Source organism: Ranitomeya variabilis, chromosome 2, assembly GCF_051348905.1.
Source record: "Ranitomeya variabilis isolate aRanVar5 chromosome 2, aRanVar5.hap1, whole genome shotgun sequence".
Taxonomy (NCBI): Eukaryota; Metazoa; Chordata; class Amphibia; order Anura; family Dendrobatidae; genus Ranitomeya; species Ranitomeya variabilis.
This window is the reverse complement of record NC_135233.1, coordinates 999,833,851-999,853,021: the sequence shown is the minus strand read 5'-3', so window position 1 is coordinate 999,853,021 and position 19,171 is coordinate 999,833,851. Positions and strand designations below refer to the sequence as shown.

Genomic DNA, 19,171 nt, shown 5'->3' with positions numbered 1-19,171 from the left:
TCGCCTTTACTTTGTTTGCATGCGGCTTTTTTTTACTTTTTTGGGTTTATGGTAAACCCCGCCTACTTCATAGCATCCAGTAGTGTCTGGACCTTCTGCAAATGACTTCCCCAATCTGGGCTGAAGATCACAATTTAGTCCAGGTAAACCATGGCGTACTTCTTGTGAGGGGCTAGGATCTGGTCCATGGCCCTTTGGAAGGTGGCTGGGGCTCCCTGCAGCCCAAAAGGCATTCTGGTATATTGGAAGCAACCGTCAGGTTTCGAGAAGGCCGTCTTCTCCTTGGCACTTTGGGACAGGAGAATTTGCCAGCACCCTTTCGTCACATCAAGGGTGGTTATGTATCTGGCTGACCCTAGCCTCTCAATGAGTTAATCGACCCAGGGCATCAGATAAAACTGGAACACCTCATTCAGCTTCCTATAATTGTTACAAAAGTGCTATTCTCCATCAGGCTTTGGCACAAGGACAATGGGGCTGCACTAGCTGCTCTTTGACTCCTCAATGATGCAAATGCTCAACATTCTCCTCACCTCCTTCTAAATCGCCTTGCGGTGTTCTTCAGGGATTCAATACAGCTTTGGGTTTATCCGCACATGCGGTTCCATCAGGATTTAGTGCTCGACAACCTGAGTACATCCAGGCAACTCTGAAAACAGGTTTTGGTTCCACTGACGCAGTTCCCTGCACTGTTGTTTCTGAGCTGGTGACTGTCTCTGCCACTGTGATATTCTCAACCTTAGCTTTGGGATTGGCTCCCAGGCACGTAGCTTCCACCGATTCCCTGTCTCACCACAGCTTAAGCAGGTTGACATGGCACCCCTGGTACAGTTTCCTTCCCCCCTAGTTGGTGGACCTTGTAATTGACGTCGCCAAGCTTTTTAACCACCTCTTTTGGCCCCTGCTACTTGGCCAGAAATGTACTTTTGACAGTGGGAAACAACACTAACACCCGATCTCTAGAGCTAAACTGTCTCAGCCTCGTCGACCAATTGTAGATTCTTACCTGGCCTCTTGTACTTAAAGGAGGCTTTCTCTTACAATCGGCATCACCTTCACAACCCTGTCCTGCGTCTGGTCCACATGCCCAATGATGCTCCGATGGGGTGTAAACTCTGCTTCCCTGGCCTCTTTTGCACTAACCAGATGTCCCTGAGGGTGCCAGCCATATATCAGCTCAAACGGTGAAAATCCCCTATAGGCCTCTAGAACTTACATAATAGAAAACAGACGGTATGGGAGTAGGCAATCCCAGTCTTGGCCATCCTTCTCCATGTCCTTCTTGAGCATGGACTTCAGGGTTTTGTTGACCCTCTCCATCAGGGTTTCCATCTGCGGATGGTACACCGAGTTTCTGAGTTTTGTAATCTGGAGAACCTTACACAACTCCATAATCACTATGGACATAAAAGGAGATCCTTGGTCCATCAGGATCTCCTTTGTCAGGCCCGTTAGGGAAACAATATGGACTACCTCTCGGGCTATACTGCTGGCGGAGGAGTTTCTCAGTGGTACTGCCTCCGGTTACCATGTTGCATAGTCCATTACCACCAGGATATATTGATGTCCTCTGGCGAATTTAACCAGCGGTCTGACAAGATGCATAGCAATCCAGTCAAATGGGACCCTCTATTATTGGTAATGGCACTAGGGGACTAAGGAAAGTAGAGACTGGAGCAGTTAGCGATCAGGTGGGAAAGGACAGGCAATAGTTAACAATCTCTTAGTGACATCCAGGCCAGTAGAACCTCTGAAGGACCCGCTCTTGGGTTTTGTCTACTCCCAGATGAACACCAAAGACATGAGATTGGGCCAGGTCTAACACCCTATGCCTGTAGGCCCCTGGTACAGTTGCTATATTACCTCCCCCCTCAGTTTAGTGACCCAATATAGTAAATCCTCCTTTACCTCGAAATATGGAAACCTGATGTCGGCACCCTGTTATTGAGCAAACCCATTTATCACCATAACATTGTCAAAAGCTCCTCTTAAAGTAAGGTTTTTCATTTGAACAGTCACAAAATTCCTCCCAGAAAATATCAACTCAGGAATGTTGGCCTCATGGGTCTCAGTATCATCCTTAACACTATCAAGAACACATAGGGAAAACTCATCCACCTCAGATTGCGATGGGAACCCTTGATGGTTGAACTGGCTCTTATCTGAGTAATTTGGCTTCCCAGTCTTTTGCTATAAGTCCCAGGACACGCTAAAATCTTGCCCTATTATAACTGGGTGCCGCAGGTGGTCTTTAACTACTAAGACCTCATGGAACTCAGTGCTATAGTTCATTTCTATAGTCACTCTGGCAACAGGGTAGTCCTTGGTGTCACCGTGAATACAGCGGATGCCCACGAGCTTCCCAGGGAACAACTGGCGGGGGAGTGTGGCCCTTAACAGGGTCACCAGAGTCCAAGAGTCCAGACACCAAATTTATTGTCATGGGAAATGTCTGTGGCCCCTCACCAGACTGATAGTCCTTGCTGCAGGTCGTATAGGCGTAATACGAACAGCACCTCCCTATGCTACAGTCCATCTGTTTCCATGGACATAGGACAATGGAAGGCTATGGACCCATTACCATGACGGTTCCAACAAATTAAGTCTTTACCAGTGCCCTTTGGCAATCCCTCAGCAACCCCTTGGGACCTAAATCTCCCCCCAGTTGTGGCTCTATTACCCTTCTTTTGAGAGTCAGGTTCCTTCTGGGTACCCCAGGATGGGGATGCAACAATGCCCAGTTACCTTAAGGACTTCAAGACCACCTGGTAACTTTCCACTTTCCACTAGGACAACCAGGTCATTCACATTCTGGGAGTCTCCCTGGGCAACCCAAGTCTGTACCGGCCTAGGAAGGGAGTGGATAAATATTTCCATAACAACATGGTCGACCATCTGGGTTAGGGTGGAGGACTCCGGCTGCAACTACTTCTGTACAAGATGTCGCAATTTGAACATTTGGGAGTGAGGGGTTTGTCACTGCAATTGCTCAGTGGTGGACCCTTTGTCCTCCGACAGACATAAGTCCCTCCTAAAGCTTTTTGTGTCTCCCTCTGTTGAGTCTCCATCTCTTCCGCCACCTGTCTCTGTGAATGGTCAGACTGAGTATGAAGTGGAGTGGATTGTGGATTCTTGAATGGTCCGTTCACTTCAGTACTTGAGTCATTGGAATGGTTACGGCCCTGAGGAGCGATCGTGGGTCCCAGCACGATCTGTCTATGCGGATGGATTGGTTTGGGCATTTCATTTGCATTATCCTGGGAAACCTGGAGGTCCAGTGGCCCCCCTTGAGAGGAGGGTACTGTCATGATCCATTTTCCAGCTGTGCTAGCTGCTGCTGCTGCTGTTGGACTTGTGGCTGCTGCTGTTGATGCTACTGTTGCTGGACTTGGACCAGGTGTTTGATCAGCTCCTCCATGCTGTTTGACGTTGATTTCTGTCTTAGGCCATCTTCACCAAAAACATGCAGTTTGTCCACAGCCATCACAAGTACATCTGGGGGAAGTTGCCAGCACTTCTAGCACTAACTGTGGTGAATCAGCTCACACAGCTGCTTACAGAGGTAGTCACAGGAACTCTTTCCATTTAAGTTTCAACTGGTTTATTGAAAAATTTATTGCACAAACCAGTGCAAGATTGGATAAACAAACACAGCTCTTCTGGCATAATGGGAAATCAAAATAACATACAGTGCAGTCTGTGTGGCTGTGGGAATCTGCCCGCGCAAGTAAAAAAAAACAAGGTTCAGCTCTCTTTAACACAAGAAGCTCAATTCTGGAGCTCTCATCTCCTGAGACACTGAACACTGAATGAGTCAGAAAGTTGTCTATTTACCTTCTGGACCACACCCTGGGGTGGAGATATGGTGAACAGCCTCCCACCCACTCTTCAGCTGTCCTAAAAAATCCAGCCTTTAACATGGCCAATTAACCCCGCTCAGGACTTAGTATGCTGGAGCATTTTTCAAGGTTAATATAACTGAGGCTATGATCCTGAGTGACATATATCTCCCCTCCTGTATTTTACCTGTGACCTTCTCACAGTAGGTACATATACAGAAAGCAAAATGTGGCAGCAAGCTGCATTATAGGTGTGTATGGTTGTCAAATTGGACTAATAAAATGAGTGTGCATAATTATGCATGAACAGGTAAATGGTAAACATTTTTATTAAACGTTAGTTGAACATTTTTTTTAAATTTTACAACAAAATTCAACCGCCCTCTCTGAAATGACATAATAATAATTGCTGGGTAGGTACACATTCAGAAAGCCAGCACCTGCAAAAGGGTGCTATATTAGTGTGACATTTACAGATGAAAATTTTAATTAGTAAAACAAATATTCAAAAAAAATTGTTTGCAACATGTGCACTTTGTGAGGTCAACAATTGCAGTTAACTGTCTGGCTTTTGAGAATTTTCTTTTGTATTTACAAAAAATATATATATTTCCCCCTTCACAAAAAGGTTTCCTCAAGAAATTCAAAAACCCAGTGCAGGCACTTGTGACAACCAAGCACATAATTTCTGATTGAATCTGATTTAAAGGGAACCTATCACCCCGTTTTTTAAAAATTAGATAAAAATAGTGTGAAATAGGGGCAGAGCTGGGCTTTACATTACTGCCTTTTTGGTGCCTTTACACCCCGTTAGGCTGCCGAAATACCTTTGTGAAGTGGCCGTTTTGTCCTGTCACTCAAGTTGGTCAGGTCGGATGGGCGTGGTCACAGCGCTGTTTCTCCCCCAGATCAGGCTCATCATTACGTTGGTGGCGTAGTGGTGTGCGCATGTCCAAAGAGAAGATCCACTGCCCAGGAGATTCAAAACAGCGCGGTCTTCGCTATTCGCCGTTTACCGGTGGGCGCGGCCATCTTTCCTGTGGCCGCGCGTGCGCAGATGGAGCGCTCTGCTGCCCGGGGCTTCAGGAAAATGGCCGCCGCGATCTCCATCTGCGCACGCGCGGAATCCCGCGGGTGGAATCGCAATCCACTTGCGGCTGTTAACCCGTTAAATGCCGCTGTCAAACTCTGACAGCGGCATTTATCACGCGCTTCCGGCAAGCGTACCGGAGATCCTGCCCATCGGAGTCCGTTGATCGCTGATGAGTTGGCATGACAACCAGAGGTCTCCAGTAGACCTCTATGGTTGTCTTTGCCGGATTGCTATGTGCGCCGCCTGATGGTTGGCGCTCATAGCAAGTGAGCATTTCGGCTACATACAGGCGATCTGATCATTGCCTGTATGTAGCAGAGGCGATCGGGTTATGGCAACTTCTAGTCTCCCATGGAGACATATTGAAGCATTCCAAAAGTTAACAAAAAGGTTTTTAAAAATATTAATAATAAATAAAAGTTCAAATCACCCCCATTTTGCCCCATTCAAAATAAAGCAATAAAAAAAATCAAACATACACATATTTGGTATTGCCGCGTTCAGAATCACCCGATCTATCAATATAAAAAAAGAATTAACCTGCTCTCTAAACAGTGTAACGAGAAAAAAAGTCAAAACGCCAGAATTACGTTTTTTTGTGTGGCCGCAACATTGCATTAAAATGCAATAATGGGAGATCAAAAGATTGTATCTGCACCAAAATGGTATCTTTAAAAATGTCAGCTCGGCATGCAAAAAATAAGCCCTCACCCAACCCTGAGATCACAAAAAATGGAGACACTATGAGTATCGGAAAATGGCGCAATTTGTTTTTAACAAATTTTTGAATTTATTTTCACCACTTAGATAAAAAGAACCTAGACATGTTTGTTGTCTTTGAACTTGTAATGACCTGGAGAATCATAATGGCACGTCAGTTTTAGCATTTAGTGAACCTAGTAAAAAAGCAAAACAAAAAAACAATTGTGGAATTGCACTTTTTTTGCAATTTCACCGCACATGGAATTTTTTTCCTATTTTACAGTACATGATATGGTAAAACCAATGGTGTTGTTCAAAAGTAAAACTCGTCTCGCAAAAAACAAGCCCTCACATGGCCATTTTGACCGAAAAATAAAAAAGTTATTGCTCTGAGAACAAGGGGGGCAAAAAATTTAAATGCAAAGCCAAAAATACCTCGGGTCGTTAAGGGGTTAGAGTTTTGGACAACCTCTTTAGCTCTTGCATAAATCAAACTTCCTTTCAGAGATCAACCCTGCTCTTATGAAGCAAGTGTCCATTTTATCTCATGAGAAAAGACCCCTTTTAGGTGAATAAACTCTTGCTGATTGTTGCACTGGCATGTCGCAAAGGCAAATAGAAAGAGTAAAAGTAGGAGCCCTACAAGTCTTTATTATACATTTTTGTTTCAATCAGCCGTTTGGTTGGGGTGCCGAGTGTAGGACACCCACTGATCTGATATTGATGACTTATTAAAAGGATAGGTCAGCAATATCATAGCTGTGGGTGACCCCTTTAATTGCCAATTTTCAAGAAATACAGAAGACTAATGACCATTATGAGAAAGGTCAGATTAAAAGTTCCACTTCAGTAAAAGCTGAAAAGAAAGACCTGACCCCGTCAGCATCAAGAGCACATTTACCACTTTCATACATAAGAGGATGTGGCATTACATTTGCTTCATCATCAGATGTCTCCGTTTTCGGCTTATGTCCAGTACAAGAAGGATTTGCTATCACTCTGACTTTAGGCTGCATGAATGACAAAGGGCAGCCATCTCTCTAGACATGATTTCCATAGGGTAAATAGAAAGCCGGGATAGTGATTTAGGAAGTGAAGAATGAACAGTCCAATAAAATGAGTCAATGAAGGCCGCACTGTATCATTTGCATAATCCATTCTCTGCCATGTGTTTTGTGAAAGTAGAAAACCTCGCACCACAAACTGTTGATAAATCAGCTGGGCTTTAACATTAAAGGAAAATTAGGATTGATTTGGGATAAAATTGCCATAGAATGTCCAATACGAATCATTTCCGGCTTTTAACTAACCATTGTTTTCACAAGACTTGCTTATAGGAGAATAAATAGTAAATGAATACATTAATGTCCAATGGACTGTGCATTGCAAACTACTGTCATTAAAGTAATTACTGGATCCAGGGAGATTACATTTATAAGAAGCACTAAAAGGAATTGTAGGAACAAGGTGAAAATATATAGGCAGTGTCTGCAATGTCACCAAGTAGATTACATTGTTCTCTTTCAGTAATAGAAGTATGTGTTACGGCACCGTACCTGCTAATCGCACTGATTTTCACACCAAGATATACCGTAATTTGCTGCTGTCTTTCTACATGCTTTATCAGTTAATAACCCGGGGCGCTTTAACGGAAAATAAAAATATCTTCAAAGCTCATCAGTCAATGGCGCTCAGAAGATTATAACTCAAGGAAGATGAGTGTTACTACATGAGGGGTCAATTATTACAGTGTGCGGAAGACAGAATTCGATACATGTATAAAATATGGCGATATTCACTTATTTGACTTTAAAGTATATGTAAGATTTTGGTTAGCTTAAAGGGAATTTGTCAGCAGGATCAACCCTGCTAAATTGTCTTTATGGGCAGGTAGGTCTTAGAAAACTGAATACAATGAAAATAAAAGTGTGAGACATGTAATGACTGACAGTCTGCTCTCCTGGTCTCACAATGGTAACTCCAGCTTTCATTTAAAATAATCTCTGGAGGCAGATTCTCAGGGAGATCTACAGTGGGGCAAAAAAGTATTTAGTCAGTCAGCAATAGTGAAAGTTCCACCACTTAAAAAGATGAGAGGCGTCTGTAATTTACATCATAGGTAGACCTCAACTATGGGAGACAAACTGAGAAAAAAAAGTCCAGAAAATCACATTGTCTGCTTTTTTATCATTTTATTTGCATATTCTGGTGGAAAATAAGTATTTGGTCAGAAACAAACAATCAAGATTTCTGGCTCTCACAGACCTGTAACTTCTTCTTTAAGAGTCTCCTCTTTCCTCCACTCATTACCTGTAGTAATGGCACCTGTTTAAACTTGTTATCAGTATAAAAAGACACCTGTGCACACCCTCAAACAGTCTGACTCCAAACTCCACTATGGTGAAGACCAAAGAGCTGTCAAAGGACACCAGAAACAAAATTGTAGCCCTGCACCAGGCTGGGAAGACTGAATCTGCAATAGCCAACCAGCTTGGAGTGAAGAAATCAACAGTGGGAGCAATAATTAGAAAATGGAAGACATTCAAGACCACTGATAATCTCCCTCGATCTGGGGCTCCACGCAAAAACCCCCCCGTGGGGTCAGAATGATCACAAGAACGGTGAGCAAAAATCCCAGAACCACGCGGGGGGACCTAGTGAATGAACTGCAGAGAGCTGGGACCAATGTAACAAGGCCTACCATAAGTAACACACTACGCCACCATGGACTCAGATCCTGCAGTGCCAGACGTGTCCCACTGCTTAAGCCAGTACATGTCCGGGCCCGTCTGAAGTTTGCTAGAGAGCATTTGGATGATCCAGAGGAGTTTTGGGAGAATGTCCTATGGTCTGATGAAACCAAACTGGAACTGTTTGGTAGAAACACAACTTGTCGTGTTTGGAGGAAAAAGAATACTGAGTTGCATCCATCAAACACCATACCTACTGTAAAGCATGGTGGTGGAAACATCATGCTTTGGGGTTGTTTCTCTGCAAAGGGGCCAGGACGACTGATCCGGGTACATGAAAGAATGAATGGGGCCATGTATCGTGAGATTTTGAGTGCAAACCTCCTTCCATCAGCAAGGGCATTGAAGATGAAACGTGGCTGGGTCTTTCAACATGACAATGATCCAAAGCACACCGCCAGGGCAACGAAGGAGTGGCTTCGTAAGAAGCATTTCAAGGTCCTGGAGTGGCCTAGCCAGTCTCCAGATCTCAACCCTATAGAAAACCTTTGGAGGGAGTTGAAAGTCCGTGTTGCCAAGCGAAAAGCCAAAAACATCACTGCTCTAGACGAGATCTGCATGGAGGAATGGGCCAACATACCAACAACAGTGTGTGGCAACCTTGTGAAGACTTACAGAAAACATTTGACCTCTGTCATTGCCAACAAAGGATATATTACAAAGTATTGAGATGAAATTTTGTTTTTGACCAAATACTTATTTTCCACCAGAATATGCAAATAAAATGATAAAAAAAACAGACAATGTGATTTTCTGGATTTTTTTTTCTCAGTTTGTCTCCCATAGTTGAGGTCTACCTATGATGTAAATTACAGACGCCTCTCATCTTTTTAAGTGGTGGAACTTGCACTATTGCTGACTGACTAAATACTTTTTTGCCCCACTGTATGTCTGGCTCATAGATCTTAGCAGCTAATTTATATATTAAAAAAAAACATGGATCTCTCTGAGATAAGAAAGAATCGCAGATATCAAGGTATCATTTTATTGTTGTTTGTTCACGATCATCGTTGGGAAAGGCCAGGTGATGCAAACTTCTCGGCTTTATGAAAATCCAGCCTCCTCTAATCTTGTGCCAAAAAACAGCAGCAATGGGTTCCAGGGCCGGATTTAAGAGTTGGGTGGCCTGGGGCCCATTTTGGTGGGAGGCCCATTTTTCAAGGTGTTGCAATATGTAATGCAAAAACACAAAATGAAACGAATGCAAGTTTATTTACAGAAATCATTTACACAGAGTAATTCAGGTAAAATCATTCATTTTTTACAATCCAGGCACTTTCCTTGATTTGCTGCTGCAAAATCACTAATGATGTCACTAAAGTCCAATTCACGCAGTATATCTGACTCGATGCTCATGATAGCCAAATTTACAAGTCGTTCCTGCTTCATGGATGTCCTTAGTCGGTTTTCAACTACCGTATATACTCGAGTATAAGCCGAGATTTTCAGCCCACTTTTTTGGGCTGAAATTGCCCCTCTCGGCTTATACTCGAGTCATACCGGGGGTCGGCAGGGGAGGGGCAGCGGGGGCTGTCTAAAAATACTCACCTAGTCCAGGCGCGGTCCCTGCTTCCCCGGCGCCGGCAGCAGCTTCAGCTTCTTCCTGTACTCAGCGGTCACATGGTCCCGCTCATTACAGCAAATGAATATTCGGCTCCACCTCCCATAGGGGTGGAGCCGCCTATTCATTACTGTAATCAGCGGGACCATGTGACCGCTGAGTACAGGATGAAGCACTGCGGCGTCGGGGAAGCAGGATCTACAGAGCGGCAGGACCAGGTGAGTATACGGGGAGGGGAGCGCAGCGCTGCGCGATAGTCACCTGCTCCTCGTTCCGGGCGCCGATCTGTCTCCAGCAGTGACGCTGAGGTCAGAGGGCGCGGTGACGTGCTCAGTGCGCGCCCTCTGCTGAACGTCAGTGCTGGAGACAGATCGGCGCCTGGAACTAGGAGAGGTGACTATTGAAAGTGCCGGGGGCCTGAGCGACGGAGAGGTGAGTATGTGATTTTTTTTTTTTTATCGCAGCAAATGGGGCAAGTGTCTGTATGGAGCATCTATGGGGCCATAACATTCCTGGAGCACTATATGGGGCCATAACATTCCTGCAGCACTATATGGGGGCCATAACGTTCCTGGAGCACTATATGGGGCCATAACATTCCTGCGGCACTATATGGGGCCATAACATTCCTGCAGCACTATATGGGGCCATAACATTCCTGCAGCACAATATGGGGCCATAACGTTCCTGCAGCACTATATGGGGCCATAACATTCCTGGAGCACTATATGGGGCCATAACATTCCTGCAGCACTATATGGGGGCCATAACGTTCCTGCAGCACTATATGGGGCCATAACATTCCTGCAGCACTATATGGGGCCATAACGTTCCTGCCGCACTATATGGGGCCATAACGTTCCTGCAGCACTATATGGGGCCATAGCGTTCCTGCGGCACTATATGGGGCCATAACATTCCTGCGGCACTATATGGGGCCATAACATTCCTGCAGCACTATATGGGGGCCATAACATTCCTGCAGCTCTATATGGGGCCATAACATTCCTGCGGCACTATATGGGGCCATAACATTCCTGCAGCACTATATGGGGGCCATAACATTCCTGCAGCACTATATGGGGGCCATAACATTCCTGCAGCACTATATGGGGGCCATAACATTCCTGCAGCACTATATGGGGCCATAACATTCCTGCAGCACTATATGGGGCCATAACATTCCTGCAGCACTATATGGGGCCATAACATTCCTGCAGCACTATATGGGGCCATAACATTCCTGCAGCACTATATGGGGCCATAACATTCCTGCAGCACTATATGGGGCCATAACGTTCCTGCAGCACTATATGGGGCCATAACGTTCCTGCAGCACTATATGGGGCCATAACGTTCCTGCAGCACTATATGGGGCCACAACATTCCTGCAGCACTATATGGGGCCATAACATTCCTGCAGCACTATATGGGTCCATAACATTCCTGCAGCACTATATGGGGCCATAACATTCCTGCAGCACTATATGGGGCCATAACGTTTCTGCAGCACTATATAGGGGCATAATGTTTGTGCAGCACTATATGGGGCAAGTGTCTGTATGGGGCCATGATTAACGTTTGTAGGGCACTACGGCCTATGGGGCAAGTGTCTGTATGGAGCATCTTATAGGGCCATAACGTTTCTGCAGCACTATAAGGGGCAAATATCTTTATAGAGCATCTTATGGGGCCATAATCAGCATTTGTGCAGCATTATATTGGGCAAATGTGTCTATGGAGCATCTTATGGGGCATTTATTAACCTTTATGCAGGATTATATGGGGCATATTTTAATATGGAACATCTTATGGGGCCATAATGAACAGTATGGAGCATTATATGGGGCTCCTGATTCAATATGGATATTCAAAGACATTTAACCTAGTGATGTCTCAATTAATTTTACTTTTATTGGTATCTATTATTACTTTTGACATTTACCGGTAGCTGCTGCATTTTGCCCCCTAGGCTTATACTCGAGTCAATAAGTTTTCCCAGTTTTTTGTGGCAAAATTAGGGGGATCGGCTTATACTCGGGTCGGCTTATACTCGAGTATATACGGTAATTTGAGTTTTGAGAAGGAACGCTCACCACTGCAGTTTGTTACCATCAAAATTAGATATATCCTTAGAGCTATCTCAATATTTGGGAAAGTGTCCTGCACACCCTTTTCCATGATAAGCTTGTACATGAAAAGTTCAGTGCTGATATCTTTTGGCTCCTCGTCTGTGAATAAATTGGCAAATGTTACAAACTGACAGAGTTATCTGAATAAGACCTGACAAGTTGCTCTGCTGTGGCCTTAAGCTCGTCTGAAGACAGTTCTTTCAGATGGCTAGAAAAGCTAAATTTGCTTGATATATCTTTATATGCTTGAAAAGACGTTGGTCAAGAGAAGCGATAAACTGATCAATGATAGGCAAGAAAGTTTCTGTTCTGTATTTTTCAGAAGGGCTGAGTTGTACTTCTTCCGTATGGCCATAATCCAATGGATTGAGACAGGTTTCGGCACCTGTGTTGAGTTTTCGTCTGAACATACTCAGATGAACCAGACAGCTCTTCGCCTTGCTTTTCATAAATTTTGAAGGAGTCACGCTTTGATGCGACATAGTTTTTTAAGCTGGTCAGTGACGCCACAGCACTGTTAAGATCGAGTTTTGCGTTTTGTAGATTTTTACTAGTAGCATTTGTTCTTTGCAGGATATCACTCCAGAAGCTGGTGTTAATACCAATTTCAAGCTGATTCATTTGTCGTAACAGTCCTTCTGCTTCACACCGTACACAGCTTTTTTCTTCAAAGTCATCAGCAATCTGTTTAAGTACATCTTTAATCTGTTTAATCTGCTGATAGTCATGCTTAAGAGCCTTAGTGTCATCAACTCTGCAGGACCAACGCGTTGTTGTGACACGTTTGAGAGTCAATGCTGTTGCTGAGTTAATATTTTTCAAAGCCTCAGTCAGGAGCTGATGCTGATGCGTTGAAACTGAAGAAGAACAGCTTTTCAAGGAAGTCAAAAAAATGTACAGCACTCAAGCAGCTTTCTACAGTATTTTTAGCAACCAGATTTAAAGAGTGTGCTGTACAAGGAATCCAGGATGCAAGATTGTTCTTCTCTCTCACTTTGGCTTGCAGGCCGTTGTATTTGCCACTCATTGCAGCTGCATTGTCATAACTTTGACCTCGGCAATTTCCCAGGTCTAGGTCATGTCTCTTCAAAAATTCCAACAAGGCATTGAACATGTCTTGAGCGCCATGGCCTTTGTTTGCCATGAATGTTACAAAGACGTGTATTTTACATGTTTTGAGATATTTATCCCTATATTGGTGGGAGGCCCCTGCTTGGTGGGTGGCCCAGGGCCCGGGCCCCTTGGGCCCCCCCTAAATACAGGCCTGATGGGTTCTTCTATGCCGCTGTCTAGCATTCTGGAAATGAAAATGGTGGAAACCCATAAAGCAGGAGAAGTCTATAAGAAGACAGCAAAGTATTTTCAAGTTGCTCTTTCCTCAGTACGAAATGTAATTAAGAAATGGCAGATAACAGGAACAGTGGAGGCCAAGATAAGGTCTGGAAGACCAAGCAAAATTTCAGTGAATGCTGCTTGTAGGATTGCTAGAGAGGCAAATCAAAATCCCTGCTTGAGTGCAAAAGACCTTCAGAAAGATTTAGCAGACGAGAGTTGTGGTACATTGTTCTACTGTTCAGAGACACCTGCACAAATATGGCCTTCATGGAAAAGTCATCAGAAGAAAACCTCTCCTGCGTTCTCACCATAAAATTCAGAGACAGAAGTATGCAAATGAAAATCTAAAAAAGCAGATGTATTTTGGAAACAAGTCCTTTAGACCTATCAGGTTAAAGTAAATTTTTTTGGCAACAATGATTTAAAGGTTTTTGTGGAGAAAAAATGGCACAAGATTTCAGGAACATAACATCTTGCCAACCACCAATGCCATCAATTTCCATCCATAATAATTTGGGGTTGTGTTACAGCCAATGACACTGGAAACATTTCATGGGAAGAGGGAAGGAAGGATTCAATGAAATTTCAACAAATTCTTGATGCAAACATAAAAAACATCTGTAAAAAAGCTGAAGTTGAAAAGAGAATGGCTTCTACAAATGTATAATGATTCTAAAAACACATCAAAGTTCACAATAGACTACCTCAAAAGGAGCAAGCTGAAGGTTTTACAATGGCCCTCACAGTCCCCGATCTGAACCTCATTGAAAATCTGTGGCTAGACCTCAAAATAGTAGTGCATGCAAGACACCCCTGGTATCTCACAAAACTGGAAGAATTTTCTGAGGCAGAATGAATGAAAATCCCCCAAACAAGAATTGAAAGACTCTTGGCTGCCTACAAAAAACATTTATGAGCTGTGATACTTTCAAACGGCTACTGGCTACAAACCATGAATGGTGCCCAAACGTTTGCATTGGCCCATTTTCCTTTTTGAAATTTGTAAAGTGTAAAATATGAAAAAAAATATTTTTTCTGTCTAAAAAAACAGATTTAGGGTACGTTCACACAGGACTTTTTTGCTGCGTATTTTTGCTGCGTTTTTTTTATGCTAATTTTCAGCTGCTTTTTACAGTACTAGCAAAGCCTATGAGATTTCAGAAGTCTCATGCACACACATTGGGTTTTTGTTTGATCAGTATTTTCTGCTTTGCTGCGTTTTTTGGACATAGAGCATGTCACTTCTTTCAGCGTTTTTGCTGCGTTTTTGCAGCGTTTTTTCACCCATTGACTTGAATAAGTGATGGAAAAAACGCTGCAAAAACGCATGTAGCATTATTTGCTGCGTTTTTTGTGCAGAAAAATCATGGCCAGCAGGAAGTGATCTCACAGCCAAGAGCTTAGTGGTGTGGTTAGTGAGGTGTGAAGAGCCATTGTGAGCCATTGTGAGGTGTGAAGAGCCATTGTGAGGTGTCCTGATTGTGATCTATTGTGAGGGAGTTTCTGGTAGTGAGGTGTTAGCCATGTCTTGGTATAGGAGGATGAGCATTAATGTTTCCCAACTAATCATGGAGGTAATATTTTTTTAAATTTGTGATATATCTATGTATCCGATTGTTTGCAATGGTACACTTTGCGATGCTCATGTGCTGTTATGTACATGTTCATGTGTTCTGCATGTGTATGTCTGTATCTTCCTTGTCATGAATGTTGGCTTCATTTCATCTTGCATTTGGTAATTACTTTTTCATTTACCGTATATACTCGAGTATAAGCCGAGATTTTCAGCCCAAATTTTTGGGCTGAAAGTGCCCCCTCGGCTTATACTCGAGTCATGATCGGTGGTGGGGTCGGCGGGTGAGCACTGTCATATACTTACCTAGTCCCGGCGATCCTGGCGCTCCCCCTGCCTGTCACACTGTCTCCGGGTGCTGCAGCCTCTTCCCCTGAGCGGTCACGTGGGACCGCTCATTAGAGAAATGAATAGGCTGCTCCACCCCCCATAGGGGCGGAGCCGCATAATTCATTTCTCTAATCAGCGGTGCCGGTGACCGCTGACAGAGGAAGAGGCTGCGGCACCGAAGACCAGCTGTCCGGGGGAAGGAGCGGGACGCCGGGAGCAGGTAAGTATCGCATATTCACCTATCCTGGTTCCACACGCCGGGCGTCGCGCCATCTTCCCTGCGTCTCTCTCTCCGCTCTGACTGTTCAGGCAGAGGGCGCGATGACGCATATAGTGTGCGCGCCGCCCTCTGCCTGATCAGTCAGTGCAGGGAGACGCCGGGAAGATGGCGCCGAGGAGCTGCAAGACAGGTGAGTATGTGTTTTATTTTTTTTTATTGCAGCAGCAGCTATGGGGCAATAATGGACGGTGCAGAGCACTATATGGCACAGCTATGGGGCAGAGCACTATATGGCACAGCTATGGGGCAGAGCACTATATGGCACAGCTATGGGGCAGAGCACTATATGGCACAGCTATGGGGCAGAGCACTATATGGCACAGCTATGGGGCAGAGCACTATATGGCACAGCTATGGGGCAGAGCACTATATGGCACAGCTATGGGGCAGAGCACTATATGGCACAGCTATGGGGCAGAGCACTATATGGCACAGCTATGGGGCAGAGCACTATATGGCACAGCTATGGGGCAGAGCACTATATGGCACAGCTATGGGGCAGAGCACTATATGGCACAGCTATGGGGCAGAGCACTATATGGCACAGCTATGGGGCAGAGCACTATATGGCACAGCTATGGGGCAGAGCACTATATGGCACAGCTATGGGGCAGAGCACTATATGGCACAGCTATGGGGCAGAGCACTATATGGCACAGCTATGGGGCAGAGCACTATATGGCACAGCTATGGGGCAGAGCACTATATGGCACAGCTATGGGGCAGAGCACTATATGGCACAGCTATGGGGCAGAGCACTATATGGCACAGCTATGGGGCAGAGCACTATATGACACAGCTATGGGGCAGAGCACTATATGGCACAGCTATGGGGCAGAGCACTATATGGCACAGCTATGGGGCAGAGCACTATATGGCACAGCTATGGGGCAGAGCACTATATGGCACAGCTATGGGGCAGAGCACTATATGGCACAGCTATGGGGCAGAGCACTATATGGCACAGCTATGGGGCAGAGCACTATATGGCACAGCTATGGGGCAGAGCACTATATGGCACAGCTATGGGGCAGAGCACTATATGGCACAGCTATGGGGCAGAGCACTATATGGCACAGCTATGGGGCAGAGCACTATATGGCACAGCTATGGGGCAGAGCACTATATGGCACAGCTATGGGGCAGAGCACTATATGGCACAGCTATGGGGCAGAGCACTATATGGCACAGCTATGGGGCAGAGCACTATATGGCACAGCTATGGGGCAGAGCACTATATGGCACAGCTATGGGGCAGAGCACTATATGGCACAGCTATGGGGCAGAGCACTATATGGCACAGCTATGGGGCAGAGCACTATATGGCACAGCTATGGGGCAGAGCACTATATGGCACAGCTATGGGGCAGAGCACTATATGGCACAGCTATGGGGCAGAGCACTATATGGCACAGCTATGGGGCAGAGCACTATATGGCACAGCTATGGGGCAGAGCACTATATGGCACAGCTATGGGGCAGAGCACTATATGGCACAGCTATGGGGCAGAGCACTATATGGCACAGCTATGGGGCAGAGCACTATATGGCACAGCTATGGGGCAGAGCACTATATGGCACAGCTATGGGGCAGAGCACTATATGGCACAGCAATGGGGCAGAGCACTATATGGCACAGCTATGGGGCAACGGTGCAGAGCATTGTATATATGGCACAGCTTTATGTGGAGCATCTATGGGGCCATAATGAACGGTGCAGAGCATTATATGTGGCACAGCTTTATGTGGAGCATCTATGGGGCCATAATGAACGGTATGGAGTATCTATTTTTAATTTTGAAATTCACCGGTACCTGCTGCATTTTTCCCCCTAGGCTTATACTCGAGTCAATAAGTTTTCCCAGTTTTTTGTGGCAAAATTAGGGGGGTCGGCTTATACTCGGGTCGGCTTATACTCGAGTATATACGGTATTTTTCCAAGGTGGAAGCAATGCCTGTAATTTGGGATGTAGCTTGCCCAAACTACAGTGATCGTCAAAAAAAGGCCGATGCATGGCATGTAATTCGCTGTAAATTGTTCCCCCGCTGGGATGAAGGCGATGCTAAGCTCCACTGGGGTCACTCAACTTTATTATCATGCACAGATAGACAAAAAAACGCACCAAAACCGCACAAAAAACGCATCTGTAAGCAGCTGAAAATTGGCATAAAATACGCAGCAAAAATACGCAGCAAAAATACGCAGCAAAAAAGTCCTGTGTGAACTTACCCAAAAAACGCACCAAATAAGCACCAAAAAAACGCACCTAAATTAGCATAAAAATACGCAGCAAAAATACGCAGCAAAAAAGTCCTGTGTGAACTTACCCTAAATGTGACATCCTTAGCTTGAGGCCTTTTAGGGATCATTTAATCTTCAACTTGAATAACTGAACACAAAAAGAAAGACACTGCATAAATGCGTGCACACCTGCGATATACAAATGTGAAATCCAACTTTATTATATAGAAACAAAGGACATACAAATTGTAAAACCATTTAAAACTTGATCCATAACAGACAGGATCAGAAGCAAACACACCATTCCCCTCATGTGATGTTATACCAGAAAAAGACAAAAAGTATAATACTGGTGCAATCACAAATATATGTACATATAAGAAAAGATTAAATGCAAAGCACAGTATAACCTTTTGCCTGAGGTAAAAAACCTGGTACCATACATGTGCGTAAAGTAACCACATGGGATGACAATAAAAGGGCGTCCCCAAAATTGTCACCACACAACCACGCCAGACCCAGTGCTAGGGGGTAATGACTGGACAGATCCCTATAATGAAAGATCAATGTGCAGCAGCACAAAATGTGAGAAGGTGTCCAGCAAAATACTGTATATAACCGCTGTGACAACACAGCCTGTTAGGAAACCCCACTACAAGTATGGCAGAGCCGTATACAAAATATGCTCACATGAGAACCCAAAAATTACGTGAGAACGGCCGCCATAGAGAAAACACCATGCTGGCTGGTAGGTGGGAGGAGAGGGTGTGGGAGAATCCCACGCGTATCGCTGCAGCTGGGCAGCTTCGTCAGGGAGGGTGGATCTCCGATGCAAGACTACCGCTCTATATAGCGGTGATAATTGTCCAATGAGTAAGCGGTGAGTCACAATCCAGACGGCGGACCGGAAGTACCTGTGGAGGCAGGAGGCGCAGGCGCAGAAGCCAAGTCGGCCAAGTAAAAGACGCAAGCGCAGAAGCCAGGTCGGCTCGGTGGTAAGTGCGCATGTACAGATGGACAGAGACAGGCAGGCGCGTTGTGCGGCCGCACAAGGGGTGATAATAGGGAGAAGGAAGTACGAGCAGAAATCGCCAATACATAGAGAGACGTACGCTAGTGGAGATAAGCGCACGGGCTGTATATGTGAAAACACATATAAATGAAAGCCGGGATGCACAAGGAAAAAGCAAATATGGAACAATTGTTGCCACTGCGTAGAGAAAGACATATACGCTAGTGGAGATGAGAACACCAACAGGAAATGTGTGAACATATATGTCTAGAGGTAGGGGTACCACTGCAAAGCTGCACATTGTATATGTAAATAAATAATA

General features: G+C 44.9%; 1 protein-coding gene and 1 long non-coding RNA gene across 4 annotated transcripts in view; one reads left to right on the top strand and one right to left on the bottom strand.

Moving 5' to 3' along the window:
* Positions 1-19,171, bottom strand: part of SPHKAP (SPHK1 interactor, AKAP domain containing) — a 450,379-nt gene that overhangs the window by 387,766 nt on the left and 43,442 nt on the right. Inside the window, exon 2 of one of the 3 annotated variants that reach the window (XM_077291147.1) lies at positions 17,924-17,985. The exons of the other annotated variants lie outside the window; for them this stretch is intronic. Coding sequence (XP_077147262.1) covers positions 17,924-17,937 — 14 coding nt within the window. The 5' untranslated portion in view covers positions 17,938-17,985. The remainder of the gene's footprint in view (positions 1-17,923; positions 17,986-19,171) is intronic. 3 annotated transcript variants of the gene reach the window in all.
* Positions 1-19,171, top strand: part of LOC143808459 (uncharacterized) — a 34,672-nt gene that overhangs the window by 10,589 nt on the left and 4,912 nt on the right. The window lies entirely within an intron of this gene.